The sequence below is a fragment of the Sceloporus occidentalis genome, unplaced genomic scaffold (assembly GCF_023333645.1).
Source record: "Sceloporus occidentalis isolate IW3139 unplaced genomic scaffold, rSceOcc1.0.p SCAF_1, whole genome shotgun sequence".
In the NCBI taxonomy this organism is placed as follows: domain Eukaryota; kingdom Metazoa; phylum Chordata; class Lepidosauria; order Squamata; family Phrynosomatidae; genus Sceloporus; species Sceloporus occidentalis.
In genome coordinates, this window is record NW_028316981.1 from 13,165,407 (window position 1) to 13,185,820 (window position 20,414).

General features: G+C 43.9%; 1 protein-coding gene across 2 annotated transcripts in view; it reads left to right on the plus strand.

Annotated features, from left to right (window-relative positions):
- The window catches only part of NOTCH4 (notch receptor 4), a 56,056-nt gene that overhangs the window by 13,173 nt on the left and 22,469 nt on the right, over positions 1-20,414 (plus strand). For both annotated transcript variants that reach the window (XR_016279049.1, XM_089502624.1), the window contains exons 7-18: positions 1,511-1,696; positions 3,699-3,806; positions 3,948-4,061; positions 4,280-4,481; positions 7,472-7,617; positions 8,264-8,416; positions 10,799-10,947; positions 12,586-12,673; positions 14,077-14,310; positions 14,929-15,041; positions 15,187-15,605; positions 19,594-19,920. Coding sequence is in view for 1 of the 2 variants with exons in the window: in XM_089502624.1 (XP_089358750.1) it covers positions 1,511-1,696; positions 3,699-3,806; positions 3,948-4,061; positions 4,280-4,481; positions 7,472-7,617; positions 8,264-8,416; positions 10,799-10,947; positions 12,586-12,673; positions 14,077-14,310; positions 14,929-15,041; positions 15,187-15,605; positions 19,594-19,920 (2,239 nt within the window). In the remaining variant the exon portion in view is untranslated. The remainder of the gene's footprint in view (positions 1-1,510; positions 1,697-3,698; positions 3,807-3,947; positions 4,062-4,279; positions 4,482-7,471; positions 7,618-8,263; positions 8,417-10,798; positions 10,948-12,585; positions 12,674-14,076; positions 14,311-14,928; positions 15,042-15,186; positions 15,606-19,593; positions 19,921-20,414) is intronic.

Consider the following 20,414-nt stretch of genomic DNA (forward strand, 5'->3'; position numbering starts at 1 on the left):
AAAGAGATACAGGCAAATGCCACAGCCCAGTTCTGCCAAAACGCAGATGTCTGAGGAGCGGTGGTGTCACCCCCTTTAGCGTGTCACCTGGTGCGATCCGTACCCCCTAGTGATGCCATTGGTTTGAACAACTCTTGAGTTACATTTGCTACGGCTAGGGCGGCCTTACTATTGGGCAGGAAGAGACAACTGCCTCAGGCGGCTAATGTTGGGGAAGGAGCATCAGAGACAGTCCTTCAGCCATTCCAAATAGACTGCTTGGGTGTTAGCCCCATTTGGAGGGAAAAGATTAACCTTTGTCCAATCGTCCAATGGACTAACTGGTCTATTGATCCAATTGTACAGTTAAGATTCAAACTACAGGAAAAGAGATTCCACCTAAACATTAGGAACAATGTCCTCACAGTAAGAGCTGTTCAACAGTGGAAGGCACATGCTCGGAGTACAGTGAAGTCTCCTTTGGAGATTTTTAACAGAAGCTGGATGGCCATCTCTCAAAGGTGCTTTGATTATGTATTTCTGCATGCCAGATTGGGCTTGGATGATAGCCCTGGGGGTCTCTTCCAACTTGATGAATCTATGATGAGCCATTCACCTTCTGTAGAGTTTGCTAGGTAAACCGCTGAATTTCTTTGGTCTTCCTAAGACTGGTTTCAGCAAAGTAAGGTAAACATGCCGGCTGCATCTGCACTGCAGAATTAATACAGTTGGACACTGCTTTAACTGCCATGACTCAAAGCTATGTAAGTCTGGGATTTATCGTTTTGCAAGCTAGTCTTCTCTATCAGATAGCTCCGACAGAATGAGCTCTACCTTTCTATGGAGTAAAAACATGTCCACACAGTGATAGCTTAGTAAATAATTTTTTAAAGACAAAAAAACTCCTTAGGATTAACAGGATAATGGCATAAGACTGGAAACATTCAGTTCAAATTCCTTTTAAAATAAGTTTGGAATGTGGTCAGAAGCCATTATGTCAATAAAATAATTTTGCTCTTGCACTGGAATGTGGCTCTGTTACACTCTTGTTACCTGAAAAGTAACTAGTTGCAGCTGTGTTGCTTGTAACTTGCTGCTTTCATGTTCAGCATGCTACCTAAAATCTGCTGCCTCAGGCATTTGTCTCCCCTTTGCCTAGTGCACAAGTATGGACAGAGGATGTGCTGTCTTCGCTTCTGGAAGTAAAAGTATCTTGGCCGAGCCTTTACATTACTGACTTAGTGTGTGTCTACACTGCAGAAATAATGCAGTTTGACACCACTGTAAGTGCTGTAGTTCCATCCTATGAGATCCTGGGATTTTTAGTCTTGCAAGGTCTTTAGCCTTCTCTGCCAATGAGTGCTGGTGCCCTTTAAAACTACAAACCCCAGGATTCTGTAAGACAGAGCCATGACAGTTAAAGTGGCATCAAATTTCATTATTTCTACAGTATAGATGCACCTTCAGTTGATAGCTATATTTGTTTCATAATTTGTCTCTTCCTTTTGGCACTTTCTCACACCCTCATCAGGTGCAAATCCCTGTGAACATGGCGGAAGCTGTCAGAATACGCTTGGCTCTTTTACCTGCCGCTGCCCTGAAGGCTACACTGGTTCGCGCTGCGAATCCAACCTCAATGAGTGCCTCAGTCAGCCCTGTCATAATGGAGCCTCCTGTCTTGACTTGCTGGGCCAATTCCAGTGCCTCTGCCCTTCAGGTAAGGAGATAGATGTGATGGATGTGATAGTGATGCTGGTAGCACAGTGTAGTGGTCTGACTTTAAAAAAAACTGGTGAAGGCTGAGTTTCATTCCCTTCTCAGCTGCAAAGCTTGCTGGGTAAATGTGAGCTGGATATTGTCTCTCTTACGGAGGGCCCTTGGTATCTGCGGGGGTTTGGTTCCAGGACCCATGGTGGATACCAAAATCCATAGATGCTCATGTCCTGTTAAATACAGTGCCATAGTAAAATGGCATCCCTTATATAAATGGCAAAAACACAGTTTGCTTTTTGTAATTTATATATTTTTAAAATATTTTCAAGCCACAGATGTTTGAATGCATTGATAAGAAAATCCGTGGATATGGAGGACTGCTGTATTAGGGTTTATAAACCAGCAGGATTAAATTCCCTGAGCTTTTAGGGCCAGAAGTCAGGTCCATGTTATGCCCATCCTCTAATATTTCACAGATTGAAAACCAGCCAAGAGTATGGTCAAGAGGTATTAATGAGGGAGAGCACACAAGCCAGGAGAGGCTGCAGCAGTTTGCTTTTCCCTGAGTGTACAATACACTGTAGACACCGGGCAAGATTCTACTTCTTCTCCACACTGAGTTAATTGAATGCAAGCTGCTTTTGCACTTGGAACTCAAGGCACATCCAGGTCTAGTCTTTAACATCATGACCTAGACTGGCTCTAAACCAGCCATGATGGTGGTCACACACATTGGGCTGAATCCAGTGAGTCCTCATTATTTTGCACATGGGCCAGCTGAGCCAGCATTGCATCTGCCCCACTAGCCTGTCCTTGGTGCCACTGCCACCATTGCAGCCTCATTGACCAAACAGCACCCATCAAGAGACTGGCTGTTGCTGCCACTTCTGCTGAGGTTAGAACGGGTTGCCCCGTCATGTGATCAATGAGGAGGGGGGTCACTTTAACCCCTCCTCACTGATCATACGGGTGTCCCATTCTGACTCCAGCAGAAGTGACAGCAATGGCCAGGCTTTTTCAGGGAACTGCTTGGCCAGTGAGGCTACAGTGTGGTGGCCTTTTATTTCAAGCTGCTGCTGCTGCTGCTGCTTTCTCCCAAGTCTTGTTGATACATGTTTGGGCACCCATTTCTGCCATCAACAGAAATAATGGCACAACGAACAGCCTTTACACAGAGCTCCTCCTGTGAGGAAGCAATGACAGTAGCTTCAGAAACAAGCCATCCCCTAGTTTCCCCACACTGCTTGATGCAGGAAAGGGAGATGATGCATCTCTTCACATGAGGCCAATGGATTGGGCTGAATCAGACCTGAGCCAAGTATATATATATGCCAAAAGAACCTGAGGTCACTCTGGGGTTTCTGGGAAACACACAGCTTTCTCCCAACTTTACTTAGTTTGGAGCAAAGTTGGTGAAGGACCAAAAACCATGGTATCTCCCTGGATGTAGCTCTTCTTCAAGTGTAGAGGTCTCAGACCCTCCATGTCTTTAAATGCTGCCATCAGGACCTTGAATATAGAGTGGAAGCAAACTGGCAACCAGTACAGATAATTTTAAGACTGGTGTCACACATTCTCTATAATCTATAGGCTACTTTGGTCAACAATCCTGCGACTTGATTTTGCAATAGCTGTAACATCTTGGCAAGATTTGTTCAGAAGAGGTTTGCCATTGCCTTCCCTATCTGAACCTAAACTTTTTGCTGGGTTTCAAGCTCTCTTTTCCTGAAGCAGAATTGTTCTCAAAGACCCTAGCCTAAATTACACTAGTTTAATTGTCAAATTACCAGTGCATGGGCTACTGTCTGTGGCTAAGTAATCTCTGCTCAGAAAATGTCATAGCTGGCATACCAGTTGGAGCAGGCACCAGGTGCTATGAGCCACAAGGTCCACTTCCAGTGACAGAGATAGATCTAGGAATTGGAAAGGTAACATCCACATACACCAGCCTACCACAGATGGAGAGAGAAAGAAAGAGAATTGAATTTATCTTCTTTTTACCACAGGATTTGGTGGTCCATTATGTGAAGTTGAAGAATGTGTCACAAATCGCTGCCTCAATGGGGGAACCTGCCTCCCACAAAGCCAAGGATTTTCCTGCAAGTGTCTCCCTGGTGAGTGAAGATTTGTCCCCTGCAAAGAAAAACCCCACACAAGATCCAATTAATTGTTTCAGTCATAAGTGTTCCACATCATCTTTCTTTTCCTCTACTGAACATGCACTGCTCTTTGACTTTTTGTCTTGCTCTTCTTAGGCTTCGAGGGACCCCGATGCAAGCGGGAGGTGGATGGCTGTGCTAGTAACCCCTGTAGGAATGGGGGCCAGTGCCAGAATTCAGTGGGGGTTTTCCACTGCACCTGCCTGCCAGGTAACTATGTGTAGGTTTGGAAAGAAAGGGTGGTTAACAAACCAGGTTCAAAAGGCATTGGGGAAGATTATCTAAGGGAAGGGAAAGGTATTTTGGTTCTGTTCAGCTTTGGACTTTTAAGATTCCATGCAGGGGAAAAAGTGGGGGGGGGGGAATGAAAAGAACAATTTACGCAAGGCTTGAGACCCATGACAGTGTCAACGTTTCCCCTTCTGCAGGTTTTGAGGGACACCAGTGTGAGAGAGAGGCTGACTTGTGCCACAGCGGGCCCTGTGGACATGGAACCTGCGTGAACACCCCAAGCTCCTTCACATGCATCTGCTCTCCAGGCTTCACAGGACCCTTCTGCATGGAGCTCAGCGACCCCTGCCAGAACTGGCAGTGCCTCAATGGAGGTACTTGCCAGGAAACAGAAACTGGGTATGGATGGGGCAGGGACAAGATGTGAGGTGGAGAAGGCTTTCTAGATGAAAAAAATGGCTAACTATGGTCTAGGTTTTAAGCCGTAAAAGTTGAGTCACAACTCCCAGAATCTCCTTGGACTGTTGACCCTACTGGCTGAGGGGTTTGGGGAGTTGTATTGCAAAATACAGTAGCCCCTCCCAATTTGCGGGGGACCCACATGAAAATGGCGGCTCGCAAATATTCTAGTTCCATTGAAAATAATGGTGTGTGTGCCCAAGGTGTGCACTGCTATTTTATCTCTCTCCACCTGTTCCTCCCACAAACAGCGAGACCGCGGACTCCAAGTCCACGAAAAGGAAGGGACAACTATATAGCTGCCCCAAGCTCTGGTTTTAAGTGCCATTCCTATGGGCTGAACCTGAACCAAAGCTCACCATGCTAAGCATATATTCAGATTTTCTAACGAGAATAAAAATGGTAATGCTTCCCTCAACCCTAGCAATCCCTTGCTTCCACTTAAGCTCCCCGCCCCCAGTGAGTGAAGAGTGAGCTTTACCAAAAAGGAACTTGTGATCCAGTCTAGTCAATTTCAGTATGCCATTGGTTTTTATGGTTGCAGTGGAAGTAACTAGCATTAAACATTAATGGTATTATTCAGCACTAAGCATTAAGTGACATGGGGCGCATCTACACTGTAGAAATAATGCAATTTGACACCTCTATAAGTGCTGTAGCTTCATCCTATGGAATCCTAGGAGTTGTAGGTTGTAGTGCTGGTACCTCATGAAACTACAAATCCCAGGATTCTGTAGGATGGAGCATGGCAGTTAAAGTGGTGTCAAACTGCATTATTTCTCCTCCAATACATAGGAGCATGCAAAGAGGTCTTGCAGCACCATGATAGAAAGAAGCTGGTAGCATGACCTTTCATATTCCATTGGCAGGAATTAATCTCACAGCAAAGGAGCTCTCCTTCTCTTCCCATCCCCTTCTCCTCATTATGATTGCACCATTATTAAGTTGTTATTATTATTAAAGGTGTCATTATAAGCTGGGGAGCCAAACATCTAAACCCACAGTCAGGCATTAATTTTATTAGGATGAACTAAAATACCCCAGTAATATGCAAGCTTTCACAGTCTCCAGAATTCTTCTTTGGTGTGTTACATCCTAAATAAGGAGAAAGGCAGGATAGTAAATAAATAAATGTGTAAAGCATAGTGACCTACTGGGTTTTGTTCTTGTTTTCTCACAAACTGACATAGCTAGTTTTGTGTTTGTCTTATAGGGAAATGTGATGCTATTGCTATTCAGAAATTATTGTCTATAGCATCTAGCTTGTGTTTCTCTTCATATCTGGGTTGCCACCTTTTTTCACTGACTCTGGTCCAATGCCTTTGGCAGTAGGCTGGCATTATTCAGTGATTATGCAGGTTAAGTATTTTTAGTTTACTTCATTCTGTGCCATTGAAATCTTCATCTGTTGAATTTCTGTAGTACACAAATGGTTCTTAAAGGCAAAGGCATAGGATGAGGGGAGGGAAAAAGTGGCAGCCCTACATCTTCACAACTTTGCTCTCTCTCAGACCTGATCCTAACTTAGTACTTCTAGAGCTTACCATTACAGTTACACCACAAAACAAGGCATAATATATTTTCTTAAGTAACAGTCATAATGTACTTACACAGTTGTTACTATGGAAAGGTAATGACAAATTACTAGCCAAGAAAGGCTTGTTTGTATCTACTCTGTTGTCTTTCCACCAACAAGTATCAATATCCTTGGTGGAATTGCTATTGGAAAAGTCTTAGCTTGTTGTTGGCTACTGTTTCTTCTTCTTCTTTTTTTCTGTACATGATTTCATTATTTTTCAAATCTGTTTTTATGTTTTTATTGTATTTTGATTGTATTTCTGGTTTCCTTATGAGTTTATTATTGTCTTTTGCCCTGTCTACATACATACCACCTAAAAGAAGATGATAAGGCTGACTTGCCTTGTAAGATTTCTGCAAGCATTATAACCAGACAGTGCATGTGAAGCACTTTGAATTAGAGACAATCTGTTCCCATATGCAAGGTTGAATAATTAAGGCAGTTTTCTCCCTGCTGTAGGAGAAAACAACTATTATTATTATTATTAACCTTTATTTATAAAGCGCTGTAAATTTACACAGCGCTGTACATACAATCTTTTAGTTAGACGGTTCCCTGCCCTCAGGCTTACAATCTAAGAAGACACGACACAAAAGGAGAAGGGAGTGGTCCTCTGCAGTATTCTCTCCATATTTCCCCGATACCCACCAACAGATTTTTGTGCATAGAAACCACTGGTTCAAATACAGGGAGAAAACTGCAAAATTCTTGCTGGCTCCTTTTTGCACCGTGGAAAGGGGGCCATAGCCGTTGGGGCCACAGCTTTTTGGCGCTCCTTTGGTGCTGTGTCATCTGGAAACAGTGCTAGAGGAGCGCTGTGACACCACCCCATGTGGTGGGGTGCACAGTGTCACACAGGATGGGGGCACAGTTGGGGTGTGTACCATGCGGACGCAATGCTACCATTTTGCCCTGATGCCAGCCTTTATCGCTGATCTGTACAGCCTCTCAGTCAAAGAAACTATGGCCTCTGTTTGCAAACCTTGAGCAGTCCAATTGACTGGGAATCTTGAACATCTTTCATTCTTGTATTTGTGCATGTGCCTTGAACCTTATTGTGACCCCATTAATTTCACTGGGTTTCCTTAGGCAAGGAATACTTGGAGGTGGTTTAGCCAGTTCCTTCCTCTGAAATGTAGCCTACAGGCTGCACCTAGTATTCTTTGGTGGTTTCCAATCCAAATATTAACTAGGGATGACCCTGCTTGGTTTCCAAGATCATATGGGATTTGGTGCCTTTATTGTATTTAGGGTCATCATAAGTCATCATAAGTCACAGCAAATAACAACAAATATAAAATGTTAAATTAAAATCATCATCATCCCTCTCTCTTTCTGTCTCCCTCTCCAGGCTGCATTGTATTTGTCTGCCAGGTTGGACAGGCCAAGATTGTGCCACAGAGATCAATGCCTGCAATTCCAGCCCTTGTCATCAAGGAGGCACATGTCTGAGCCAACGAGGTGCCTTCACTTGCCTCTGCCCCAGTGGCTACCAAGGTAATGTGCCCTTAGTCCCAAACCCTATCTCCATGCCCTGGGCAGCTGAACCTCTCCTTCAACCAATGTTCAAGGAAATTTCCCTATATTTTCAACCTACCATATGTATTTGAGTATAAGTTGACTTCATATATAAATTGAGGTTGGGTTTTGTAGCCAGAATTAAGGATTTTGATCTGACCCATGGGTCAAGGGTAAAACTTAGGGGCAAGTAACAAAGGATGCAAAGGGTGAATCAAAGGAAAACAATGCCAAAGAATTTACAAAATTCCAGCAGGCATAACTGTTTGTGCTCACCCTAAAGGCTAGATGGATGAAGAGGGCACTACCGCCACTATTTCCCACCTAGGCATTCAAAAAGGCCAGAAGTGGTGTCATGGTTGAAAAAGTAGGGGGGCAGTGCTTCTTGCCTTTTGCCACTCGGCTCTGAGAAGGGAACGGTTCCTTTTTTGCTAAGAGTTAAGTACACTCCTTACATTGACACGTGGATAAGTAGATCCAGGTTTTTTGAGTCAATTTTTTGACTTCAAATTCTAGACTTATACATGAGTATGTATGGTATTCTCTGTCTTCATTCTAGCCCGCATGACTTCCACCTTTATCTACAGATCACCACTTTATTGTTCTGTTCCTTCCCAATTGCCAGGGACAACATGTGAAGAAGATGTGGACGAATGCCAGTCAAGCCCCTGCCTCCATTCTGGATCCTGCCTTAACAGCCCTGGAACGTTCCATTGCCTTTGTCCAAAGGGTTACACAGGAGTGAGGTGTCAAGTGATCATAGACCTTTGTTCACCTAGTGAGTATTTGAGAACCAGGATCCACTAAAACATTCTGCTGCCTAGGGAAATATATAGTCTATGTAGAGAAGCTGACTGGATTGGCAGCTGAAACTTTTCTTCTGCCCATGTAATGTTAATTGGGGCTTCTTACAGAGACCATACAAATCCATTTTTATGGTCGCTCCACTGACTGCCAGTCTGTTTATGGATACAATTCAAAGTGCTACTCATGACCTATAAAATATTATACAGCTTGAGTCTAGGCTATCAGACAGATTGTATCACCACATATAAGTCTGCCCAGGCCCTGAAAGCTCCAGGAGAGGCCCTTCTCTCAGTTCTGCCACCATTACAGACATGATGTAATGGCTGCCCCTAGGCTCTGGAACTCTCTTCCTTTATCGCTGTGTGCCTTCAAGTCATTTCCAGCTTATGGCGACCCTAAGGTGAACCCATTGTGGGGATCTCTTGGCAGGTTTCTTCAGAAGGGTTTGCCATTGCCATCCTCTGAGGGACTGTGACTTGCCCAAGATCAACCATTGAGTTTCCATGACTCAGCAGGGATTCGAGCCCTGGCCTCCAGGGTCATAGGAGGTTATTGCACTGGCTTTACTCCCACGATAGATGTGTCATAGAATCATAGAATCATAGAGTTGGAAGAGACCACAAGGGCCATCCAGTCCAACCCCCTGCCATGCAGGAAATCACAATCAAAGCATCCCCGACAGGTGGCCATCCAGCCTCTGCTTGAAGACCTCCAAGGAAGGAGACCCCACTACACTCCGAGGAAGTGTGTTCCACTGTCGAACAGCCCTTACTGTCAGGAAGTTCCTCCTAATGTTGAGGTGGAATCTTTTTTCCTGTAGTTTGCATCCATTGCTCCGGGTCCTAGTCTCTGGATCAGCAGAAAACAAGCTTGCTCCCTCCTCAATATGACATCCCTTTAAATATTTGAACAGGGCTATCATATCACCTCTTAACCTTCTCTTCTCCAGGCTAAACATCCCCAGCTCCCTGAGTCGTTCTTCATAGGGCAAATGTGGGATGTAACTTTAAGAAGGCATATCTTATCGCATTTCCCTGTCGCCGGGGAGTACACAGTTGATTTGCAACCCAGACTTCTGTCGCATCTTTTCAAGAACAGGAAAATCCTGTTCTTGAAAAGATGCAGGAGTAGACCAGAGTGGCCTGGATTGCAAATGGGCTGCATACTCTCTGGCAACAGAGAAATGTGATAAGATCAGCTTTTTAAAAGTTACATCCCGTGTCTGTTGCGGGAGCAAAGCCAATGCGATAAACTGTTTAGCCCAATGCTCAAACCACTACACTACACTGACTCTCTAACTCTCTTCCTAGAAAGGCTAAATGGCCCCCTCTTTGCAGTAATTCCTTTGGCAGGCAAAGACTTTTTTTTATTATTCCATCAGGGTTTTGAGAACTGAAGGTTTTTCAAGTAAAAATAACCATTTGTAAGGCTCTCTGGGAGCCTTTATGTCTGAAAGGCAGGGTATAAATACTCCAAATAAATAAATGACTTTTAAAAGAGTATTATACTATTTTATTATACAGTGCTCCCGCATCATACGCAAGTGCACTTTACGTGGCTTTCAGCATACGCTGAAAGCCGCGCTGGGAAAAAGGGTGATGCATCTCATAGGGAATAATGGCGCGCATGCCCGTGGTGTGTTTGCGCCGCTGCACTGCCGCGCCTCCACATGCACAAGCCCCATTCATTTAAATGAGGCTCGAGCATAGGCAGAATTCACTTTACGTGGGGGAGTCTGGAACGGATCCCCCGTGTAAAGAAAGGGCAGACTGTACTATGCATACTGGTTTTTTTAATTGCTTTAAAAATCACTTTTAATACTGTGTTTGAAATTGTTTTTAAATGTTGCTTACTTGTTTTGTATCTCACCTTCCTCCCAGCCTGGTATAGAATCAGGCTATATGCAGTTTGATTTTCCAGCTTTATTTCAGTCAGGGATTCTATACCTTAACACTAGGAAGAGATACACGCAGTGAAACTTTCCTCCTTACTGCCATACTGGACCATGTGGAAGCTCAAACATTTTTTGCATTGCTGCAAGACATAAAAACTGAGTATCATAGAATCATAGAGTTGCAAGAGGCCACAAGGGCTATCCAGCCCAACCCCCCTGCCATGCAGGAAATTACAGTGAAAGCACCCCGGACAGATGGCCATCCAGCCTCTGTTTGAAGACCTCAAAGGAAGGAGACTCCACCACTCTTGCATTAGCCTTTTTAGCTGCCACATCACACTGTTGACTTTGGATCATTTATGGATCATTTATGCATCCCTGGTTCATTTATGAAAACCCCACAACAAATTCTATCTACGTGATTCTCACTCTCTGTATCTTTTTCTCTCATCACAACAGATCCTTGTGGACATGGAGGCCAATGCGTAGTAAAAGAGTCTGCCCCTCATTGTCTCTGCCGTCCAGGTTGGGCTGGCCCTCAATGCCAACACCAGTCAAGCCAGAATGGGGATAACTGCACAAAGCTGGCTGGAGGGTTCAGCTGTCAGGTGAGCATGGGAATGGCATAGGTGCCAACTGACTGGCACTGCCTTTTAGGATTTGGAGAAGTTAGCAAATAAGGATTTTCACAATTCCAGTTTGTGATGACCATGGTTGTATTTTATCACCCTATCTTTTAATTTGTATGCAGAACATATCATACATAAAGCAGGTTTAGACTTGGAGGAAAGAGGCATTAAAAATGGAGGAACATCAACAGTTTAGGATATGCAGATGATACGATAATACTAGTGGAAAATAGCAAAGACTTGGAAGGATTACTGAAAAAAATAAAAGAAGAAGTTACAAAGACAGGTTTACAGCTGGCCATTAAGGGGTCATTCCCACTGGGGGTATAACCCGCTTTCTGATCTGGTTCCACTCCGCTATGTGAAGCGAATGCAAAAGGTCCTTCATTCTCACTACAACAAGGGACCTTTTGTGGAATCGCTTTTGTTTAGCACACTTGTCATCCCCATTAGTTGGAGCCGGGGAAGGGGGAGCAGCCCTTCAGTTGGACGGCCACCACCCACCCTCCCCCTGGAACCCCTTCAGAAGGCTGCGGCCCCGGCCGGACCCTTTACCTCCAGCGACCACAGCCCTGCGAGCCACTGAGGAGGAGGAAGAGGAGGAGGAGGAGGAGGAAGAGCAGGCACTGGCAGGGCTTGGCAGGCAGGCAGGATGGCAGGGCCAGGGCTCCTCCCAAGACCGCTGCTGGGCACCGTGGAGTGCGGAGGAAGGCCCCCAAGAAAGCCCTCTCCCCTGGCTGAATTGAATCCTAGTTTCCCAGAGTCCTATTCTAGTGTGCAAATCATTGCACCACGCTGGCTTGCCTTTTCACAGCAAGCCAATATATATATACTAGTATGGTGTGTTGTAGTTGAGAATGGGTTTTAGAAGGAAGACTGCGTGCCAGATGGATAGACTCAATAAGGGAGACTATGGGCCTAAGCCTACAGGACCTGAGCAAAGAGATAGAGGATAAGGGGGCTAGGAGAGGTCTCATTCACAGGCGTAGCCTAAGTAAGCAATCCTCTCTAGACAGTCCTGCATTCTCTCTCCCCAGCTGCACCCACCTGACCTACCTTGCAGTGTGGTTGTGAGACTAAAGGAGAGGAAGAAGGCATTACGAAAATGTAACATACAGATAATAATTGTTTTTGTTTTGTTTTTTTATTTATATACCGCTATTCCAAAGATCATAGCGGTGAACAGCAAGGAAGCTAATAGCAAGTAAGCTAATTTGCCCCCAACAGTCTGGGTACTCATTTTAGCGACCTCGGAAGGATGCAAGCCTGAGTCGAGCTTGGGCCCTTTTGCTGATCTTGAACTCGCAACCTTGTGGTTTTGAGTGAATGGCTGCAGTACAGGCACTTAACCACTGCGCCACCAGGGCTCCATAATTAGATGTATAAAGAAGGTTTGCTGGTGTGTGTTTGTTTCTGTGTTTGTTTATGTCTCAGTGAGAGTGGAGGTTTTAATCTGTTGAGTTTGTGTGCCACAAAATGACAAATTGCAGCAAAGAATAGGATTACACTGTAAGCCATTTTTGATATATGAAAAATGTGTGAGGAGGCAACTGTGGCTTTATGATGTTTCACCTTAAATATTTTTTATGACTCTGCTCTGAATCATTCTAATTTTAGTGCCTTCAAGGGGGGAAGTGTCTAAATGGAGGAACTTGCACCAAGATCTCAGGTGGATTTCGCTGCTTGTGCCCACCAGGGACCATAGGTATTTTGTGTTTTGTTTATTGATTTGCACTGGGGATGAGAAGGTGGCAGGCTCTGGGGCAAGTGACCCATGGCACTTGTGGCTTATTTTAGTTGATTTAGCTGGTTTGGGGAGAAAAAAAAAAGCCCAAAGCTCAGTCAGAATTATATAGTTTTTTGTGGGTTTTTCGGGCTATGAGGCCATGTTCTAGAAGAGTTTATTCCTGACGTTTCACCAGCTGCTGTGGCTGGCATCTTAAGAGAATTGAAATAGAATGTGATCCCACCATACGCAATTTGGAGGAGTTTGGGAGGGTTAGGGGGCATGCAAAACATAAAAATAAATAAAATGACAAACTCTACATAAAAAGGTATTGCAGTTTTGACCAGAGAATCTGCAAGGATGCACTTTATTGAACATGCAGCTGTCTGTCTGCTTCACATGGATTTGGGTTGCTGTGTATTTTTGGCAGAGAAGGATAAATAGCTGCAAACAGATAGAAATTTGTGTAAAAAAGTGAAGACAATTAAAAGTCAGTGCAAATGTGTGAAATTTGCATAATACACTTATATGTAGACTACCCTTAAGATTTCTGGTTTTTTTTTTAAAGGGTGAGAAAATGGAAAAGGGCTTTCTGAGGTACTACTATAAGGATTTCTTGCATTAAAAAATGGGTGTAGGTGAGAAACAAGAGACCTCATAGATTCCCTTTGAGTTTAGATATATAGTTGACCCTCAGTATCTATGGAGGATCCATTCCAGCCCCCACGTGTGTACCAAAATCTGCAGATACTCGTTCCATTGTCCCCAATTGTGCCATGTGCATGCAGCCGTGCTACCATTAGAAACAATGGACTTCAATGGTGGTGTGTGCACATTGCTGTGGTGTCATTAGGGACAATGGGATGGTGACATCTCAATGTCCCTAATGGCGATGTGGCTGCATGCACACACTGCCACTGGAGGCAATGGAGGCTTTCCTTCCATGGATGCTTGAATCTGCAGATGGTAAGTCTGTGGATACCAAGTGCCGACTGTACTCCAAAGTACCAGGGAGGTCACAAAATTTGCTGACGATCTCCCTTAGGAACCAGCATGTCTTGGACTTTAAAGCCAGTCCTGCCTTATGAGAAAAAAAGCAGAAAAGAACTGCTGCCTCTCATGTCCTGCTTGTGAGCTTCTCCCCAAAGGCATCAGATTGGTTGCTTGGGGGAGCAAAGGATGCTAGACTATATAAATCTCAGATCTGACCCCAAAAGCCCTTTTTCCATTCTTATAAAAGGTAGTATAACCTCAGCTTGGGAAAATTCCTGGAAGTGGGGTTACACATCATGCTAGTGGGGAATTCAGGGGCATGTAATCCACAAGCATAAATATTTCCAGCTCTGAAACATTCTCAACCTACCCTTCCTACCATTTTCCAGGTCCCCATTGTGATGTGGATCCCTGTTCTCTCCCTGGTCCCCATTGCTACTATGGAGGCACCTGTGTGGCTCAGCCTGAAGGGTTTTCTTGCATCTGCCCCTCTGGGTATGTTGGCAAGCGGTGTGAGGGGGTGGTGGATGCCTGCTTCTCCCAGCCTTGCCACCGACCCGGTGCCCACGACTGCCAGTCCACTGATCATGGATTCCACTGTTTGTGCACCTCAGGATACACAGGTAAAGGAGGAAGGTTGGAAGAGGCTCAAGTGGGAAAGGCTGCTTCTTTGCTGTTATCAAGACATCTGTGCTTGTTACATCTTTTATATGTGGACTTTGACAGAGTGCTTATATTGTCTTGAGGGGAAGACTGGATCTGAATAGTGTGAAGGGAAGAATAGGATATTTAATGGAGTGGGAAGTTCAGTATCCCTAAGTTAATTGTAAGTCAAGTTCCATTGATCAGTGAGTGTCCGCTACTAGGAACTAACACTAGGATTTAGTACGCAAAGGGATTTTGTAGCAACTTTGAGACAGAGTGAAAGCATAAGCTTTTGTAGACTTGGTCTACTTCCTTAGATGCAAAGCTTATGCTACAACTTATTTTGCTCAAGATCCCTTTACATACTGATTTTCCAGAATAACAGGGATATCTCTCTGAATTCCAAGATGTAGACTATATTTTTAAAAGCATCTCTTGCCTTGTTCCTAAAGCTCAAAGCAGCAACAATCTGAGAGGAATGGGGCACTCTATCTCTGGACTGTCTCCCTTTCACTCATGCTCATTGATGAGTTTGTCTGCAATCATAAATCAAATCTCATTTGAATTAAAAAAAAAGAACTTACTTCTCTTTCCAGGGAGACTGTGTGAATCTGTGATTGACAGCTGTCAGACCAATCCCTGCCTCAATGGTGGAAGCTGTAGCATAATGCCTGATCATCCTCTTGAATTTATCTGCCACTGTCCACAGGTAAGAACTTGATAGTCTGACTTGATAGAAGGTCGGTAGACATACTGATGAAAGAGCTACATGGGGGAAATTCTATATATCCACTGTGTCAAAATGAAAGCATGTGGGGATTTTAAAAAACATCTTCCTTCCTTCCCACATTTAGGGGTTTGAAGGAACCACATGTAACCAGAACACACCAGCTTGTGGTCTCTTCTACTGTCACAATGGTGGGGTTTGCATTTCACCTCAGTCCAGACCACTTTGCCTCTGTGTGGGAGGCTTCTCTGGGCCAGACTGCCGCCAGCCTCCCTGTTCTTCCGGTTCCTGCACAGCTACCAATGGTACCTACGAAATCGAATGCCAGCAGACAGCAAGAGATGGGCGTTGTGACCGGGCCTGCAGTTCCCCTGAAACCAGTTGGGATGGGGGCGACTGTTCCTTGGGCTTGTTAGATCCTTGGAAGAGTTGCCCAAAGCGGGAGCTGTGCCAGGTGGCTTTCCAGAATGGGCATTGCCAGCGCTTTTGTGACAATGAGGATTGCCTTTATGATGGATTTGACTGTGTCCAGCAGAAGGAGTGCAAGTGAGTCACCCCAAAGGGCACCTTGGGAATGCCACCAAAAGAGGTAGATGATGAAGAGTGAAGAAATGTCCAGAGTTTGTGCAAGTTCCTTTTTTAGATGACAGATCCCAGAATGCCCCATTTGAACGTGTCCAAAAAGGAAACTTGTACACCCTCTAGATATTGGCTTTAAATAAGAGATTTGGTGAATTTCTGTAGCAGAGTTTAAAATGCACTGAAACATAGTTAGAAGAGTAGACTACTGCACCACCCACATTCACATCTCCAGCAGAGAAAAGATTGAAACTCAGTCTTCTTTAAGAGAGAGAGAGAGTTTTACTCATGCTTATGCATAGTCAAATATACAGGTTCTTGAGGAAAGCCAAAAATATATATATATAAAATAGGGTTCTACATAGAGTGGGTCCTTGGTATCAACTGGAGTTTGGTTCCAGGCCCCAAAATCCGTGGACACTCAAGTCCCATTATATACAATGGCATAGTCAAATGATGCTCCTTATAGAAAACGGCAAAATCAAGGTATGCTTTTTGGAATGAGGGGACAGAATATTTTAAAGCCATGGATGGTTGAATCTGCAGATGCAGAATCTGTGGATACAGAGGGCTGAACGTAGTTTAAGGAAGACTGGAGCTTTTCATGCAGAGAGGGAGCTCAAGAAGCCACATCTTCATGGCAAGCAGCTGCCAGAGAGAGAGAGAGAGAGAGAGAGAGAGAGAGAGAGAAGTGGCATGCAGATGAGATCAGACAAAGGATGCTTACTCAAGAAAAGAGAAGGTGTAAACAAACAAATAAGAAGGGTAGATTTTAAAACTCTTTCCTAGAGTAACAAGTCTCCTAATTGCTAATAAGTTCAAGGCATGTGAGATTGCTATCTCCAGCACTGGGAATGACTATGGTGTGTGTGTACACATACATCTGGCTTGGCAAAGATAGCTGTCTGAGCCCATTAAGATGAACAAACTGCCCAGAAGGATTGAAATAATATTAAAAATATTCAAAAATTGGTTTAAAAACACACCCATGTTTTGGGGGAGTTGAGAAACCTGCTGAGAAGAATGCCAGACTGATGAGAATCTTCACAGTTCAGAACTTAATCTGTGCAAAAATTGCATGTGGTTGTTTTGAATAGAAAACAGCAATCACTGGCGACTTTGCAAATTCTTTGGCTCCAGCACACCTTTAGCAAAGTGATCAGATCACAGCTTTTTAGCAAGCTTGATCTCTGCCTGTTAGGTTTACAGGGATGCTGTGGGCGAAGCCACCCCCCTTTTCTGCAACCAGCTCAAACACCCACACAGGCAAGAGGAGCCACCTGACCCTACCCCCTCCTAGCACCAAGGAGAGAGAGCAGGAAAGAAAAGCAAAACTCAAGCCTCTTTCAGTTTGAAAAGGCCTCCTCACCCCAGAGCAAAGAACAGAGCAACATCAAGTGAAAGAGCCAGCACTATTTCTCCTTAGCCCTTCGTCAGTAGAGCACAAGTGAGAGAGTGTGGGGAGAGATAGAGAGAAAGAGAGAAGAGAACTTCTTCAGAGCATCAAACTGAAAGCCATCTCATCTCCAAAAGCGGAATACACTCTTGCCCCCCGCAAGCAATGTTTCCAACAGTCCGAAATCATCCCACCGCTGCCACCATGTGATGATCCCTGAGGGCAAAGCCCTGTGCGTGACTATTACTCTCAGGGGATCCCTTTAAAAAAAGAACTTTTCGCTGCCACCACCCAGTGAATGAACTATAAATTATGTTTTTATAGTAGCTCCACAGCTACCCCTTCCCCACACACACTGGGACTTGTGAGGAATAGAGAGAGAGAGATCTAGTTTCCTTTCTTGCCAACCCAGAACAACCAGTAGCCGAGTTAAGGCGCGTGCATAGGAGCAGAGAGATAGCAGATGCTTTTTAAGAAAGAAGTTTATTTTTAAAAGGGATAGAATAGGATAGAAAGAATTTATATCACTCTTGCAAAGCCTCCTTGCCTTGCAGGTCAAAGAACATAGTTACAGAGTTCATTCCAGACAAGCCATTGTTGAAAATAACAAAAGGCCTAAATGCACTAGCTAACACGTTCCTAACTACTCACGGAAGATGGGATTTGTAGTCCTTTTGAGTTCTTGGAATCAGGGAGCTGGCTCCTTGCCAACTCTACCTGCATTCCCGAGTCTGTGTCCCCCAGACTCCAAGAGACATCCTCTGGTTCTCCCCTCAGGAGAGGATCAAGGGAGAGACAAAGGAGCGCATGGCTGCAAAGGGCCTTTGAAAGATTTCCCATAGAAAGTTCTTGAATCTCGCGGTCCTACTCTCTGATTGGTCAGTTAGACCTTACATCAGCTATGATGCCACAGCTCATTAGCATGTGATGTCATCTCTCATTAGCATGTTCCTCCTCCCAGATTAACCCCTTATGATTCAGAAGAAGTTCCCAGATGACTGAAGGACCAGTCATCACAGCAGGATACCACATTTTCCCCATGAAAAACACCATTACAATGCAAAAATATGAATTTATGTGTGGAAAATGATACTTTCTGTGCCAAAATGCTGTATTTGGGCATTTCTCCTACATAAAATTTACACATGGCTGATGTGCATAGAAAATCAGTTTTTCGGTGCACTCAACAGCATTTTCCTTGCAGAAATTAATGTTTAATATTTATTATTTAATATTAATTAATATTTCTGTGATGAAATATTATTTTCCATGAGGAAAAGGCTATTTCTTCACAGAAAATGCTATTTTCTACATAAAACAACCACATGCCATATTTTGCACAGAATAAGTCCTGAACTGCAAATAGCCTTAAAAAAAACTGGACAGTTTTCAAATATTTTCTCACAGCAAGAAGAAAAGTGCTGAAATTAATTGCTACTTTTAAAAAGAAGCTTTGTGAAGAATAACATCCCTACCACCCAAGACTGAGTTCTCTATGTCTTTATCCAGAGTAGCTTGGTCGTCTCTATCACCCTGCTCAAATGATGAAAAATATTTAAATGCACATATTATTACTATTATTATTATTATTAGCAACCAACCTTTTCCCAGTTCAGGATTTAAGGTAGATTACAACAAATTAAAAAAAGCTGAAGAATTATAAAACACTGAAGTTAAAAAGTGATTAAACTATCCAAAAAAATGTAAAATGAGCTTAAAAAATTAAACCACATTAAAAAATAAACAGCACAACAAAATAACCTATAGAAAATTCAGCACACTGCTTAGGCAGGACAGCTCTTGTACACTTTGATCTGTCTTTGTATTTGTCTATCTATCTCTTAGTTTGGCTTTTCTTGCTCAGTCTGTTGAGCAGAGTCCCAGACTTCTACCCTAAGGCCCTGCCCATATACTGTAATGCCACTGCCCTGTGTTCCAGTGTTAGAGAAGAAGGAAAATAATATCCTTCTTTCGAGTTTATCACATGGGTTGTTTTTCAGATGATGTTCGGGGTTAACAGGAACAGAAAATTGGAAAAAAAATGCATTTGTGTGATGTTTTTCAAACAACGTTCAGGGTTAACCTGAACAGAAAGTTGGGGGGGAAAACCCGCATTTGCAGCATGTTTTTCAGATGACATTAGCATGAAAGACAAATAATGCAAAAATAACCCGAATGCAAAGTTGTCAAAACTAGCTCCTTTTTACTTTTGCTAAATTCTGAAAGTACAAAGGAGCTTTCAATTCAGATTATGTTCATATTATTTCTCTTTCATGCCAATGCATCTGACAAACAACACCTGGATTTTAAAATCCTGTTTCTGCATGGGATTTTACCAATTCATCCTCCCTGTGATAAACTTCTTTGTTTGCTTTCTTCATGCCAGTGGCTCTCCACCTCTTGTCTTTCAGGTGTTTTGGAATTTAGCTTCCAGAATCCCTGATTGTTCAAACTGGTTGGGGCTTTGGGGATCTTAAGACCAAAACACCTGGAGGTCTACCACTTGAGATCCACTGCTCCATAACATGTAACATGGTGTCATGAACCTTTTCCCTTCAGCCCGTCTTATGCACGATATTGCCAGGACCGCTTTGCTGACGGACACTGCGACCGAGGGTGCAACGTGGCTTCCTGCAGCTGGGATGGAGGAGACTGCTTGTCATATCCTGTCCCCGTGAAGGCACCAATCTTGGGCCTGGTGGTCCTGATGCCACGGGAATTCCTGCCTCAGTTTCTTCATTCCCTAATAGTTGCCACACAGGCGGCATTACAGATTCAGCGGGATTCTGAGGGCAAAGAGCGAATTTATCCCTACACAGGGAAGGAAGAGCTTGGAAGTAGGAGTAACTGGACTCAGAAAAAGACTTCTGCAGCACGGACCATTGGGTAAGAGCACTGTATGCCTAAATGTCCAAAGGCACTAGATCTCATCTGATCATGGAAGCTAAACAGTGTCAGCCCCTGGTTAGTACATGGATACAAGACTACCAACGAATACAGCCAGATGCTGTAGGCTCTGTTTTAGAGGAAGGAACTGCAAAACCATCTCTGACTTCTCCTTGCCTAAGAAAACCATATGAAATTCATAAGTCTGCAGGTGACTTGAAGGCACACATCCTTTCTTCCTCTTCACAAATCAGTTCCACTGCTGTATCATGTGGCAATTGTTATGCATGAGTTCCTTAACACAACTACTCTAATTCTGAAGTGTGGGAGTCATGTAGGCTATGAGCCACATGCAGTGACCCTTGAGACTCCCCACTGGCTTCCCCAAAGGCACCCCTCTGCCCTAAAAATTGCATTGGTTGAGGGGGAAAAAATTCAATCAGGTTTTATGGGGCTCTACGATGCTATTTTGAGGGGCTCTCCACACTGAAACA